Here is an 11,327-nt window from a genome sequence, read left to right as displayed (position 1 = left end):
ATCTGCTGGCAACGCTCCTACTATGGAGACCTGCTCTCAATTGGGATCCTCTTGATGCTATGATAATACACCTCAGAATATTTTGGGGAGGGAAAAAAAGGAAAACGACAGTTTAAAAATGACACATGCTGTTTATTGGACATACGGTACCATACGCCCGAAAGTCAAGGGGCGGTAGCCATGAGGACAAAGAATTAGAAATCGGTGCTTCAGTTTATACACCAAAAAAGCAATCACCTTTTCCTCCGGATCACACGTGAAAATGACAGCGCTGAAGATAGTTTTTGGTTGCAAGGAGGACACCCGCATCTTAGAACGCATGTTGGGGCACAGATCTTACCGTATTATAGTGTCATGTAACTATTTTCTTTGGCTAGAACAGACGGATTGTAATTTCGTGAGGCTGCCGCTACAAATTTTCTTTTTACTGTGAATTAAATGAACACGCCCAAACAGGAAAGGGATTTCAGGCAACATATATCTAGGCACGTTTGCACAGCATGAAAATGGAAATCCCCCTTCCCGTCAGCTGTGAGTGATGGATTTAACTGGGCGTGGTGATCAGACAGGTCCTGATTCAGCAAAGTGCTTCAGCTCATCTTTAAGTTCACGATTCCCATGGGAATTAATGATAAAGCACGTGCCGAATCAGGAATACGGTCTGGCCTCTGTGCTGGTCAGAACCCCACATGTGAAACAGATTGCAACCCAATGCTTTGGCCAACAACCTTCCTGATTTCCATGGTAAGATCCTGGCTGAACCCAATCCACGGGGAAAAGGTGAAAGGACATGAGTGAGGGGCTTAGCTCAGCTATTTACACAATGGATTTCTAAGGGCTGCACTTGCTTTCAGTAGTTAGGAAACGTGTTTTCATTCATGCAGGGATCGCTGGGGGCCTCGTCTTTATCTGATGGATTTTTTGCTGGAAGTGGTCTTGGATACGATTTTCACGCTGGAGCTGCTCTTCCCGCCAGAGCTCAGACTTCCACCCAGGCCTCTTCCGCTTCCAGAGCTGAAACTGCTGCCCACTCCGACGCTGAGCCCACCTCCGTAGCCAAATCCGCCACCGCCACCGCCGAATCCGCTTCCGCCTCCCATGCTGAGACCGTAGCTGCCACCTCCTCCGGCACCTCCCATGGAAAGCCCACCTCCGTATCCTCCTCCTAGGCTGCTTCCAGCACTGTATCCAGTTGAGGAGCTGACCACCGCTGCAAAACGACAAGCACAACAGCTGAGACCTCTGTGCTTTCCAGAGGGAAACCAAACCCAGACATCCACTTCATTTGGAAAAGCCAATGATAGGTCAGAGTTCGAATCACTTACAGATGCTCACGGGTCCAACTCCCTCTCCTGCCAGCCTGTTAGGGAAGAGAGAGACAGGAAGGAAAGGATGTAAGTGGCGCCCTCAACTCACAGGCAGCCAATGACCGATACAGACAGATTTGCAGACATTAAGGCCAGAAGGGACCATTGTGCTCATCTACTCTGATAACCCATGCCTGAGAATCTCCTGTAGGGATTCCTGCACCCATAAGTCCTGGTTGAGCCAGCACATATCTTTTAGAAAGGCCCCCACTCTTGACTTAAAGACCTATAGCGGTGGAGAATCTACCCTGGCCCTAGGTAAGTCGCACCTTATTTCGAGTCTGAATTGATTTAGGAGCATAGGCTGGAATTTTCAAAAAGGCCTTACCTACTCCCTTTGAAAATTCCAGCTCCATTACTTATTAGAGCCAACCAGATTGGAAATTTCAGGGAAAAACTTTTTTTAAGGCCATGGAAAAATGGAAGGGGGAAGACTGGAAGTTTTCTGAATTTTGGTGAATTTTCCCTCTCCCGTTGTTCAGCCAGCTTTGGAGCCAGCTGAAATTTGCCCAATGTCCGGATGAGATGTTTAGGTAAAACATTTAGAGTGCGGATGAAAACAATGGAAAAGGAGGGACTAGTCACCAGCCCACCTCACACATAAAGTTTTGTCAGCTAGATTTTCAGCCTTATGAAAGCTTCCAGCACTAGGATTCCCATCTTTAAACTCTGAACATCAGTCAAGCATCACACATCAGTCTCATCTAATCTAGCTCACAGTACTCACAGTCATGGGATTGCATTTGCAGCACCTTATCCCATCTCTGCTCCAATTACAGCGGCATTTTACCTATCTTCTTCTAATTACTGGGACATATTTCCGGTGCCACTCGCAGTGTGCTAGGAGCTGTGCAAACACGAAGGAAGGCACCTTATTTGCTCACACGAAAATTTAGCCTTTGTTCCGTCCCTCTTTGGGTGTATGTCTACGCTGCAGTTGGGAAGTGTCAATGCTGCATGTGTGATGGACATACCCAAGGCAGCTTTGATCAGCCCAGCTCATTAAAAACAGCAGCAAAGCCACAGCAGTACAGACTAGCCGCTTGAGTCCAAGCCTGGGTGTGTACCCACGTGGGGAGCCTGTGTCACTGCCTAGTCAGGGCTAGCACGGGTTCTGCGGTCACACCTCGCCGTTGCTGGGTAGACATACCCGGAATTATAGGGTTCCAATCTCGCATCCTGCGCTCAGGGGAGCAATTGGGCTGCTCACTTGCCTCAGGGCTGTGGTAGCATTGCATCGTGCACCCACCTGCTCTCCTCTCCTTCCAGCAGCTTCCTGTAGGTGGCGATCTCGATATCCAGGGCCAGCTTGACGTTCATCAGGTCCTGGTACTCCCGCAGCTGGCGGGCCAAGTCTGACTTGGCCTTCTGCAGGGCGTCCTCCAGCTCAGCCAGTTTTGCTCGGGCGTCCTTGAGGGCCAGTTCGCCACGCTCCTCGGCCTCGGTGATGGCCGCTTGTAGGTTGGCGCACTGCGAACCGGGAACATTGAAGTGTGGTTATTATTTAATGGGGTAACCAAATGTGAGAGTGAAAGCTCACTCTGGGCATGTAAGCCCATGTAAGCCTGGAGTAATAAACAGATCACTGAAATCATTAGCATGAGTCCCCTTTGTGCAAATCAGGAGTCACTCCACTGAAGTCAATGGATATGATTCTCTTTCGCATGCACAGATGCATATCAGGAGTCACTCCACTGAAGTCAATGGATACGATTCTCTTTCGCATGTGACAGTGTAAGTCAGGAGTCACTGCACTGAAGTCAATGGGTATGATTCTCTTTTGCATGCTCCAGTGTAAATTGGGAGTAACTCCATTGGGTGTCATTCCTCTTTTGCTTACAGTACTGTAAACCAGGAGTAATTTCACTGAATGGAATGGGCATGAGACCCCTTTCACTTACAGTGGTGTAAATCAGCAGCCCCTCCATTAACGTGAATCACATTTGTGTAAGTAAGGGGCAAACAGATATGTACTCAATATCAGTGGTTCTCAAGCTTATCGGCAGTGTGTATTGCATCTTGGGTAGAGTCCCTCTGGCCATGATGTGGCCAGATCCTCAGCTGGTGTAAACTAGAGCTGCTTTACTGTTTTTAATAGAGGAAGAAAGAGGAAGGATGGCCCAGTGGTTAGAGCACTAGCCTAGAACTGCTCCATGGACCACCAGAAAATTACCACTGAGAGTTAGAAGAGTTGAGTGAAAGGAGGGGCCAGTGGCTAGAGATTCGGGAGAGACATGAGCTATCACGGTAATGGAGGCCTTGCAAGTGTGAGTGCTTGGTATGCAATGCACAGCGTCCCATGCACACTTCCTTCAGGCTGGCATCACCATTTCTTACAAAACGAGACGACCCTCAACCACCTCCCTGCTCCGAACCCATCAGCCGAACCGTTGTTCAGCGCACACGTTCCCTCCTGCCCCCGGCCTGTGCTTCACGCCCAACCACTAGCTGGCCCCAGGTCACGAGATGCTCCACCGTACCTGCTTCTTCACATTGTCGATTTCATTCCGCAGCCTGTGGATCACCCGGTTGATCTCGGAAATTTCGACCTTTGTGTTGCGCAGGTCATCACCGTGCCGCCCGACGGAGATCTGCAGCTCCTCAAACTAAATATTCAGACATAAGGGTGCGGGGGAGGGAGAACACGACCCATTACTTACTGCAGCTTGAGGAACTGGATAGTATCCATTTAAATAGCTTGGGAGCCCTATGTCTTGTACTTCAGAAGCCTCCAGACACTAGCAGGGCAAAGGTGTATGTATGCAGCTGGGCCTTGTGTGTTCATCTAGCGTTAGTAATCACAGGACTTGGAACCCAAATGTGTTTCCACTTATTCTTAATGTTGCGTCTAGAGCAAAGACACACTTGTAATTACTACAATAAAGAAAGCATTCCCAGCCTTGCACCCCAAGAACTATAGACACTGTGGCCTAGTGGTTAAAACAGTAATGTGGGAGTTATGAGACCTGGCTTCCAGTGCTGGCTCTGCCACTGAGTCTTTGGGCAACCAGTGTCAAATCACTTAAACGGTACTTGCCTCAGTTTCCCCCTATTTAAAACTATACTTATCCACCACTGTTAAGTGTTTTGAGAACTAATGATGAAAATCTCTGCAGAGTCATTTACTATTGTTATTACTGTGTGCAATGAGCCAAATCCATTCCTGATGTAACTTAAGAACGGCCGTACTGGGTCAGACCAAAGGTCTGTCTAGCCCAGTATCCTGTCTGCCGACAGTGGCCAATGGCAGGTACTTGAGAGGGAATGAACAGAACAGACAATCACTGAGTGATCCATCCCCTGTCCTCTACTCCCAGCTTCTGGCAAACTTGATCATTCTAAAATGTGATCCTGTACCCGTCAGAGTCAAGGATAAAGCTCCCATTGGCTATCATGGTGCTATGTGAGGAACTGAATGCAATAAGAGGAATAAAAAAAGCCCAGAACATTATTGGCCTTCAGTCCCACTCATGATCCTGGTTACTCACCTTGGTCTGGTACCAAGACTCCGCCTCAGCTCTGCTCCTGTTGGCAATCTCCTCATACTGCGCTTTGACCTCCCTGATGATACTGTCCAGGTCCAGGCTTCGGTTGTTGTCCATAGACAGGATGACGGAGGTGTCGGAGACCTGCTGCTGCATCTGGCTCAGTTCCTAGAAGATACGCAAAGCCTGGGTCATTTGCATTGTATGTAGAGCTGACACCCGTGAGGCAGCTGGTGCCCTGAGATCCCTGCCCATTCTGCTGACTACTTGTGTCTCTCTGTTTCCTTGGGCTCCCCTGTCTGTCTGTCTGTCTCCGCCTTTCCCCTCTTGTTTTATACTTAGATTGCAAGTTCTTTGGGGCAGGGGATCTCTTTTTGTTCTGCATTTGTACTGCACCTAGCGCAGTGGGGTCATGGTCCGTGACTGTGGCTCCTAGGTGCTACCGTAATGCAGGTAATAAGTAGTCATAAACAATGTTAAGCAACAATTTTTCATTCAAAATGTTTTGATTTTTTTGGTGTGGACAATTTCAACCTCTAATAAAACCAAGGTTTTTTGGGTTTTTTTTTTCCATTTTGATTTAATTTGAATTAAAACCAACATTCCTTTTTGGGGCTTTTCAAAAACCGAACTCGAAAAGCAGAATGAAACCAACAAAAATGTTTGGAAATTTTACCATTGAAAATTTTGATAAATACACTGACGACTATGAGGTGCCAGGTCCCATGTTAAAGGGGACCATACAAATACCATAGATTGGCATCAGTGCCTGGTGCGGTAGGGTGGGGAACTCTCTAAGTTTCTAAAACAGTGGGGGACAGCTGCTTACCGCTTCATACAGAGCTCTCAGGAAATTAATTTCATCTGCCAGCGCGTCTGCTTTCGCCTGCAACTCGACCTTGTTCATGTAGGAGCCATCTACATCCTAAAGGAAAGAAGACAAAGGTCACGGACATCCTGACGAGCTACAGAGTCAGCCAAAGGGCGCTGGTGACAACAGCAAAAAAACCACCTGTCCGCTGTCATCAGCCTTAGCAGAGTGTTATTGCCTAAGAAGTCACTCTATCGTGATGTACAAGTGCTTTTAAAGTGTGTGATTAAAGGGCAAGGCCGGTCCCTTCTTTTGTGGCCAGGGATGGTCCTAGGTGAGCAGAACTGAGGTAGTACCACTTGGTGCGGGAGGGGCAGTGTTGTGCCAATCGGTGCGGGGATGTTAGGGGTGTGGTGTGGGCAGAGGGATAGGAGGGTGAGCAAGGAGAGTTACGGGGGTAGGGCAGCCAGCTCTCAGGCTGGAAAGGGACATCCTGGTAGTTCTGACTGCAGTTCCTGGGTAGCTGGTGCCAAGTGCCTTGTGCCAGCCCTTCTCAGCCCCGGAGACCCTGGATTTGGGGGTGGCAAAGGTTTAGGGTGCAAGAGGGTAAGGGCGGGGCTACTAGATTTACCACTAGGCATAGCCACCAGCCACTGTTTTCCGTGTAACGAGCATGCAGCCAGTAGGGAAGAGGCTTTCTTCCTCTCAGCCCTGAAGGGGTTTCATTTCCAAGGTGAATGACACCATACCAATTTACTCCAGCTGAGGACCTCGTCCACAATGTATTGCTAAACATTCCAATGCCAGTTTGAGCTGTAATTCCCAGACAGGTCCCAGTCGAGCAGGGGCTGGGCGGGGGGGGTCCACAGCTCCCACTGGTGCTGGTTGGACTCTGCGGGTACCACACGCCTCTCGGACTCAGGCCCATGAGTGACGCTGCTCTACTCACCTTCTTGAGCACTACAAAGTCATTCTCTGCAGCTGTGCGCCGGTTGATTTCATCTTCATATCTGTTGAGAGAGAGTGCTCGATCAGGACCCATCAGCTTGAGTGGCTAGCAGAGAAGGCACAGACCCTGCCTTGAGTGCAGGGGACTGGACTAGAAGATCTCTCACGGTCCATTCCAGTCCTACATTTCTATGATGCAAGCCGCTCCTATTCCAAATGATAGGGGCCATGGGGAGAGGGGGAAGGATTTTAAATCCAGAGCTGTTAGGGGCCCAACTCCCACTGAAAATCAATGGGCGTTGGGTGCCTAGATGCAACCTGTGCCTATGAAAATCTCGCCACTGTGTCTCCAAGCTTAGCTAGTGGTACCAGGTCTGGTGGTAGCAGAATCCACATCGTGAAGTGGCTAATTGTAGCATTTCGCCTACAACTGCCTGAGAGGGAAATGGTCCAGTGTGTCGGGTGCAGGCACATGAGGTCAGAAACCTAAGTTCAAATCCTTGCTCTGCTACAAACTTCCCTTGGACTTTGATGGAATCATACATTTTAAAGTGACTTAAGCACTGGGAAAATGTTACCCTTCATGGCTCCATGCCTCCATTCCCCATCTTTAAGAAGCACACTAGCACTGCTAGTGAAGGGGTGTTAAGATAAATACGTTCACAACTGCGAGCTGCTCAGATGCTGTGCAGCCTGGGGCCATATAAGTACCACCAATTTTCTTTAGCTGTGGCTTGCTGAAAGAAGGGGTCTACATTTGAAAAATAGTACAGAGATCAGAACTGACACACTTGCTTAAAATCTAGCCCCAGATGTAAGGGTACCTACTGGTTGGTTACTCACCCGAAACCTGCACAGAATTACCCACATGGTTAACTTTCTGCATTCTTATTAGTCCCAGCTGAAACCCGTGGAGCTACCCACCAGGCATCAAGTTAAGCATGTGGATAAAATCTTTGCAGGATTAGGGCCCATTATCAAGTGTCACTAATTGCTTTAGATGCAACTGCCATGGAAATGCCTGTAAATACATCATAAATCAGCCTGTCTACCTAACTGTACAATTTATTCCAAGATCTTTTAGCTGGAGTTTTGCAAAAGCACTTCGTTAAGCTAAAAATATGCTTCTGTGAAACTTCATGGCTTAGGGCTAAATCAAAGAGGCAGGGTGGGTCTTGGAAAGATAGGAGAAAGGAAGCATTATCTTGACCGTGCTGCGGCAAAGGTGATCTGGATGTCTCCAGAAGGCTTTTGCCAACTCTGTATCCGATTTTGGCATGGGAATGAGATGAAAGAGGCAATGAAGAGGGATTTGAAATAAGACACTGTCTATTTCCCATGCAGTATTTCCATCCTCCAGAAACCATAGTATAATGAGTAAAATAGACTGTATTATTTTGGACCATTAAAAAAGCCAATGAAAGATACAAATACAAAAAACACAAATGAATACTAGAAGCCAATTCATTCCATTCCACCATGCCAACATTATGTGCAGATTCCTAAAAACACATCTATCTATTTAAACTTTTCTGATCCTCAAGTGTAATTTTCTCAGATCGGCACTTTGCCAGTCTTGCTACCTAATGCTTTATAGGATGCAAAGGTTAAGAGTGTCTTGTATATATGAGCGATGGAGAGAAGGCATTTTAGATATGGGGTAAAATGTTCAAAAGCGCCTAAGTCCTACTGAAAGCCAGTAGGATTTAGGCACCTAAGTACCTGTCACTTTTGAAAATCAGAAGTCAATGGGTCTTAGTTCTAAGTGCTAGGTCACTTTTTGAAAATGGGATTTAAGCTTCTAAGTCACTTACGGTGCTTTTGAAATTTTTGCACATCAACTATACTTGTGAATATGAATTTTAAAAGCCTCTGCTGTTTAATTTTTAACAAATCAGTGGGTCAAATTCTGATCTCAGTTACGCTAGAGTAATTCCACTGACCTTCAATGGAGCTAGAGCCAGATGCTCCGAGATCAGAATCTGGCTCAGTGTATGCATCTGCTTTGAGTAGCAGCAAATGCCACATGATGCCCATGTAAGGCATTTTGATACTCAGTACAGTATGAAATGCCTGGCTTGGTTTTTCATGCATGCCAATAGCCTAGATTTTAATGCAGACTTTCTTACTTGTTCTTAAAATCCTCCACCATGTCTTGCATGTTCCTCAGTTCTGAATCCAGCCTTCCTCTCTCCCCCAAGAGGTTATCTAGCTGCCTCCTGAGGTTATTAATATAGGCGTCAAAAAGAGGCTCCAGGCTCCGTTTGATGGTCGTCTGGCCCTGATCCTGCAGTAGAGTCCATTTGGTCTCCAATACTTTGTTCTGTTGCTCCAAGAATCGGACCTGGGGGAAAAACAGAACCCACGGGCAGGTGCTTAAACCCATTCAAACAATTCACAAAACCATTGAGGAGAAAAAAGTTGATTTGTTCAGTTCAGGGCAGAGAGCGAGAAAGAGAGAGAGAGAGATGGGAGTAGGGAGGATATGACAGGTACTTTTCATATAGGCATTTTGGGACCAGGTGCCAGATTTTCAATGGCATTTAGGAACCTAAAGATGCAAGCGGGATTTTCAAAAGAACTTAAGCAGGTTAGGCACTTACCTACTTGGGTACTTTTGTAAAGCCCACTAGGGGCCTATCTTTAGGTGCCTAAATATCTTTGAAAATCTGGCCCCAGATTCACAACTACTTCAAATCAGTGTAACCCCATTGAATCCAATGGAGCTCCACCGAATTACACTAGCGGAGAGTTTATCATCAAGTGAAAGGCTGAGAAGGATTTTTAAAAAACAACAGTTTATTGTCCCCGCAGCGTGAAATGGAGATTTAAGAAAAATTCCTGGTTTTTAAATCAGCGATTTCTCCTAATACTAATAATCCACCGCCTGTGGATAAACCATGGTGAATACAGAAATTGCCCAGGCAACGCATGCTCATGGAAAAGGATAGCATTCAATTTTTTTTTCTTGAAGACACTGAACAATCCAGAGAAGATACTTTGCAGCCTGTGGATTCAGGACAGGTGCTCACCTTGTCAATGAAGCCAGCAAATTTGTTGTTGAGGGTCTTGATCTGTTCCCTCTCCTGCACTTTCACTTTCTGGACCTCCGGGTCGATATCCAGGTGGAGCGGCGCCAAGAGGCTCTGGTTGACGGTCACTTCGTGGATGCCAGCGGGTGGGCAAATGGGAAACCCAGGGCCACCCCTTCCACCGAACCCAGGGCCACCCAACCCATAGCCACCGCCAGCACCACCCAACCCATACCCACCACCTCCACCGAGAGCAAAACCACCGCCTGCTCCAACACCGAAACCAAAGCCAGAGCCTGCTCCTCCACCAAAACCGTATCCACCACCACCAAATCCACTCCGGAGACCTCCGCTGACGGTACTGTAGGAAACTCTTTTATTTCCACCTAGGCTATATAGGCTTCTGCTTCCAAAACCGCCACCGCCACCACCTCCAAAGCTGCCAGCTCTTCCTCCTCCGACCCGAGAGACAGAGACCGAGCTGAAGCTGCTTCTGCCACCACCACTGCCGCTACCAAAACCTCCACCTAAGCCAGCAGAACCTGAGCTGAAGGTCTTGCTTCCACCCCCGCTCGTTGATTTTCTCATGGAGATTCGACTCATGGTGGCTCGTTCAATTGAGAACGAAACGAGTGGGGAGCAAAGTGCAGGAATAGAAGCTGTGCTGCAGGGAGAAGAACAGAGAGCGAAGGAGATGGAACCCCTCTGAGGTGAGAGCTGGGAGCCGCTTCTTTTATCCGCTCGGAGCACTTGGCATGGGATGCAGAGCTGAGCCGCTGCATTCATGGGCTTGACGTACCTTGCAGCGACTTGTCTTGTCAAACACACCTAGGTAGCCGCCTGGCTCTGAAAAATGCATTGTTTGTGGGCAAGAAAGTAACGGAGTGCACTTACTTGCCCTTGCACAGCAGGGTTGTTGTTTTTTTAATTAAACAAGATTGTAGGCCTGATTCTGAAACTCTGACTCATGAGATTTGGCATGAAGAGGCTACTCCTGTGTGTCAGGACTAGTCGCTGGATCATCCACTATCACAGAGCTAGCGTCTGTGAACGACCACACCAGCTGCTCTATTAACATGAACAATACAATTGACTTTAACCGGTAAAGTTACTTCCATGCTCAAAGTCTTTGCAGGGCTTGGGGGATGGTTCTTACATTGCAAAGGGGCTGCACGTTCTTATTGCAGAGGACATGATACACAATCTGCTTAGAAATCTGCATACCTAAAGACACCAATAATGCCAGTTTCGGCTATTACAGCACTGGTGTGCATGAATGTGTGTGTATGTGAGAGAGAGATTTTTCAAAGGCTCCTTGGGAATTTAGACGACCAACTCTTGATCATTTTAGTGGGAGTTGGGTGTGCAAATCCTCGAGGCAATTTTGAAAGGCTTAGCTTTAAGCTTTTGTAGCTTTAATTCTTTTTTTTTTTTTTTAGCTATGGCAAACAGAGCTGCAATTGACTGTTGAAATGGCTTTCAAAGATGAAGCCACGTTCATCACGTTCATTCAAAAAAAAAAAAAATCGATACTACATTAGGAAAAAGAAAAGGAGGACTTGTGGCACCTTAGAGACTAACCAATTTATTTGAGCATGAGCTTTCGTGAGCTACAGCTCACTTCATCGGATACATACTGTGGAAAGTGTAGAAGATCTTTTTATACACGATTTTCTACACTTTC

General features: G+C 47.2%; 1 protein-coding gene across 1 annotated transcript; it reads right to left on the bottom strand.

The window, feature by feature from the left end:
• Positions 1 to 905: 905 nt before the first annotated feature.
• Positions 906 to 10,429, bottom strand: LOC144277468 (keratin, type II cytoskeletal cochleal-like). Its single transcript, XM_077838226.1, has 9 exons — positions 9,644 to 10,429; positions 8,741 to 8,955; positions 6,613 to 6,673; positions 5,682 to 5,777; positions 4,856 to 5,020; positions 3,848 to 3,973; positions 2,617 to 2,837; positions 1,326 to 1,360; positions 906 to 1,210 (listed from the first exon to the last, which is right to left on the bottom strand). Exons 1-9 carry the CDS (start codon positions 10,427 to 10,429, stop codon positions 906 to 908), a joined length of 2,010 nt encoding a protein of 669 aa, XP_077694352.1.
• Between the last annotated feature and the right edge of the window lie 898 nt (positions 10,430 to 11,327).

This window comes from Eretmochelys imbricata, chromosome 20 (assembly GCF_965152235.1).
Source record: "Eretmochelys imbricata isolate rEreImb1 chromosome 20, rEreImb1.hap1, whole genome shotgun sequence".
NCBI classification, from domain to species: domain Eukaryota; kingdom Metazoa; phylum Chordata; order Testudines; family Cheloniidae; genus Eretmochelys; species Eretmochelys imbricata.
This window is presented reverse-complemented; position numbering and strand designations above follow the sequence as displayed.

What these genes read in the sequence shown, in the direction of transcription:
- LOC144277468 (XM_077838226.1), bottom strand. Translation starts at nt 10,429, where the DNA reads ATGAATGCAGCGGCTCAGCTCTGCATCCCATGCCAAGTGCTCCGAGCG. An exon ending in ACTTTGTAGTGCTCAAGAAG is followed by an intron (nt 5,778 to 6,612) that starts GTGAGTAGAGCA and finishes TCTTTCCTTTAG; the next exon opens with GATGTAGATGGCTCCTACAT. An exon ending in AGTTGGACCCGTGAGCATCT is followed by an intron (nt 1,211 to 1,325) that starts GTAAGTGATTCG and finishes GTCGTTTTGCAG; the next exon opens with CGGTGGTCAGCTCCTCAACT.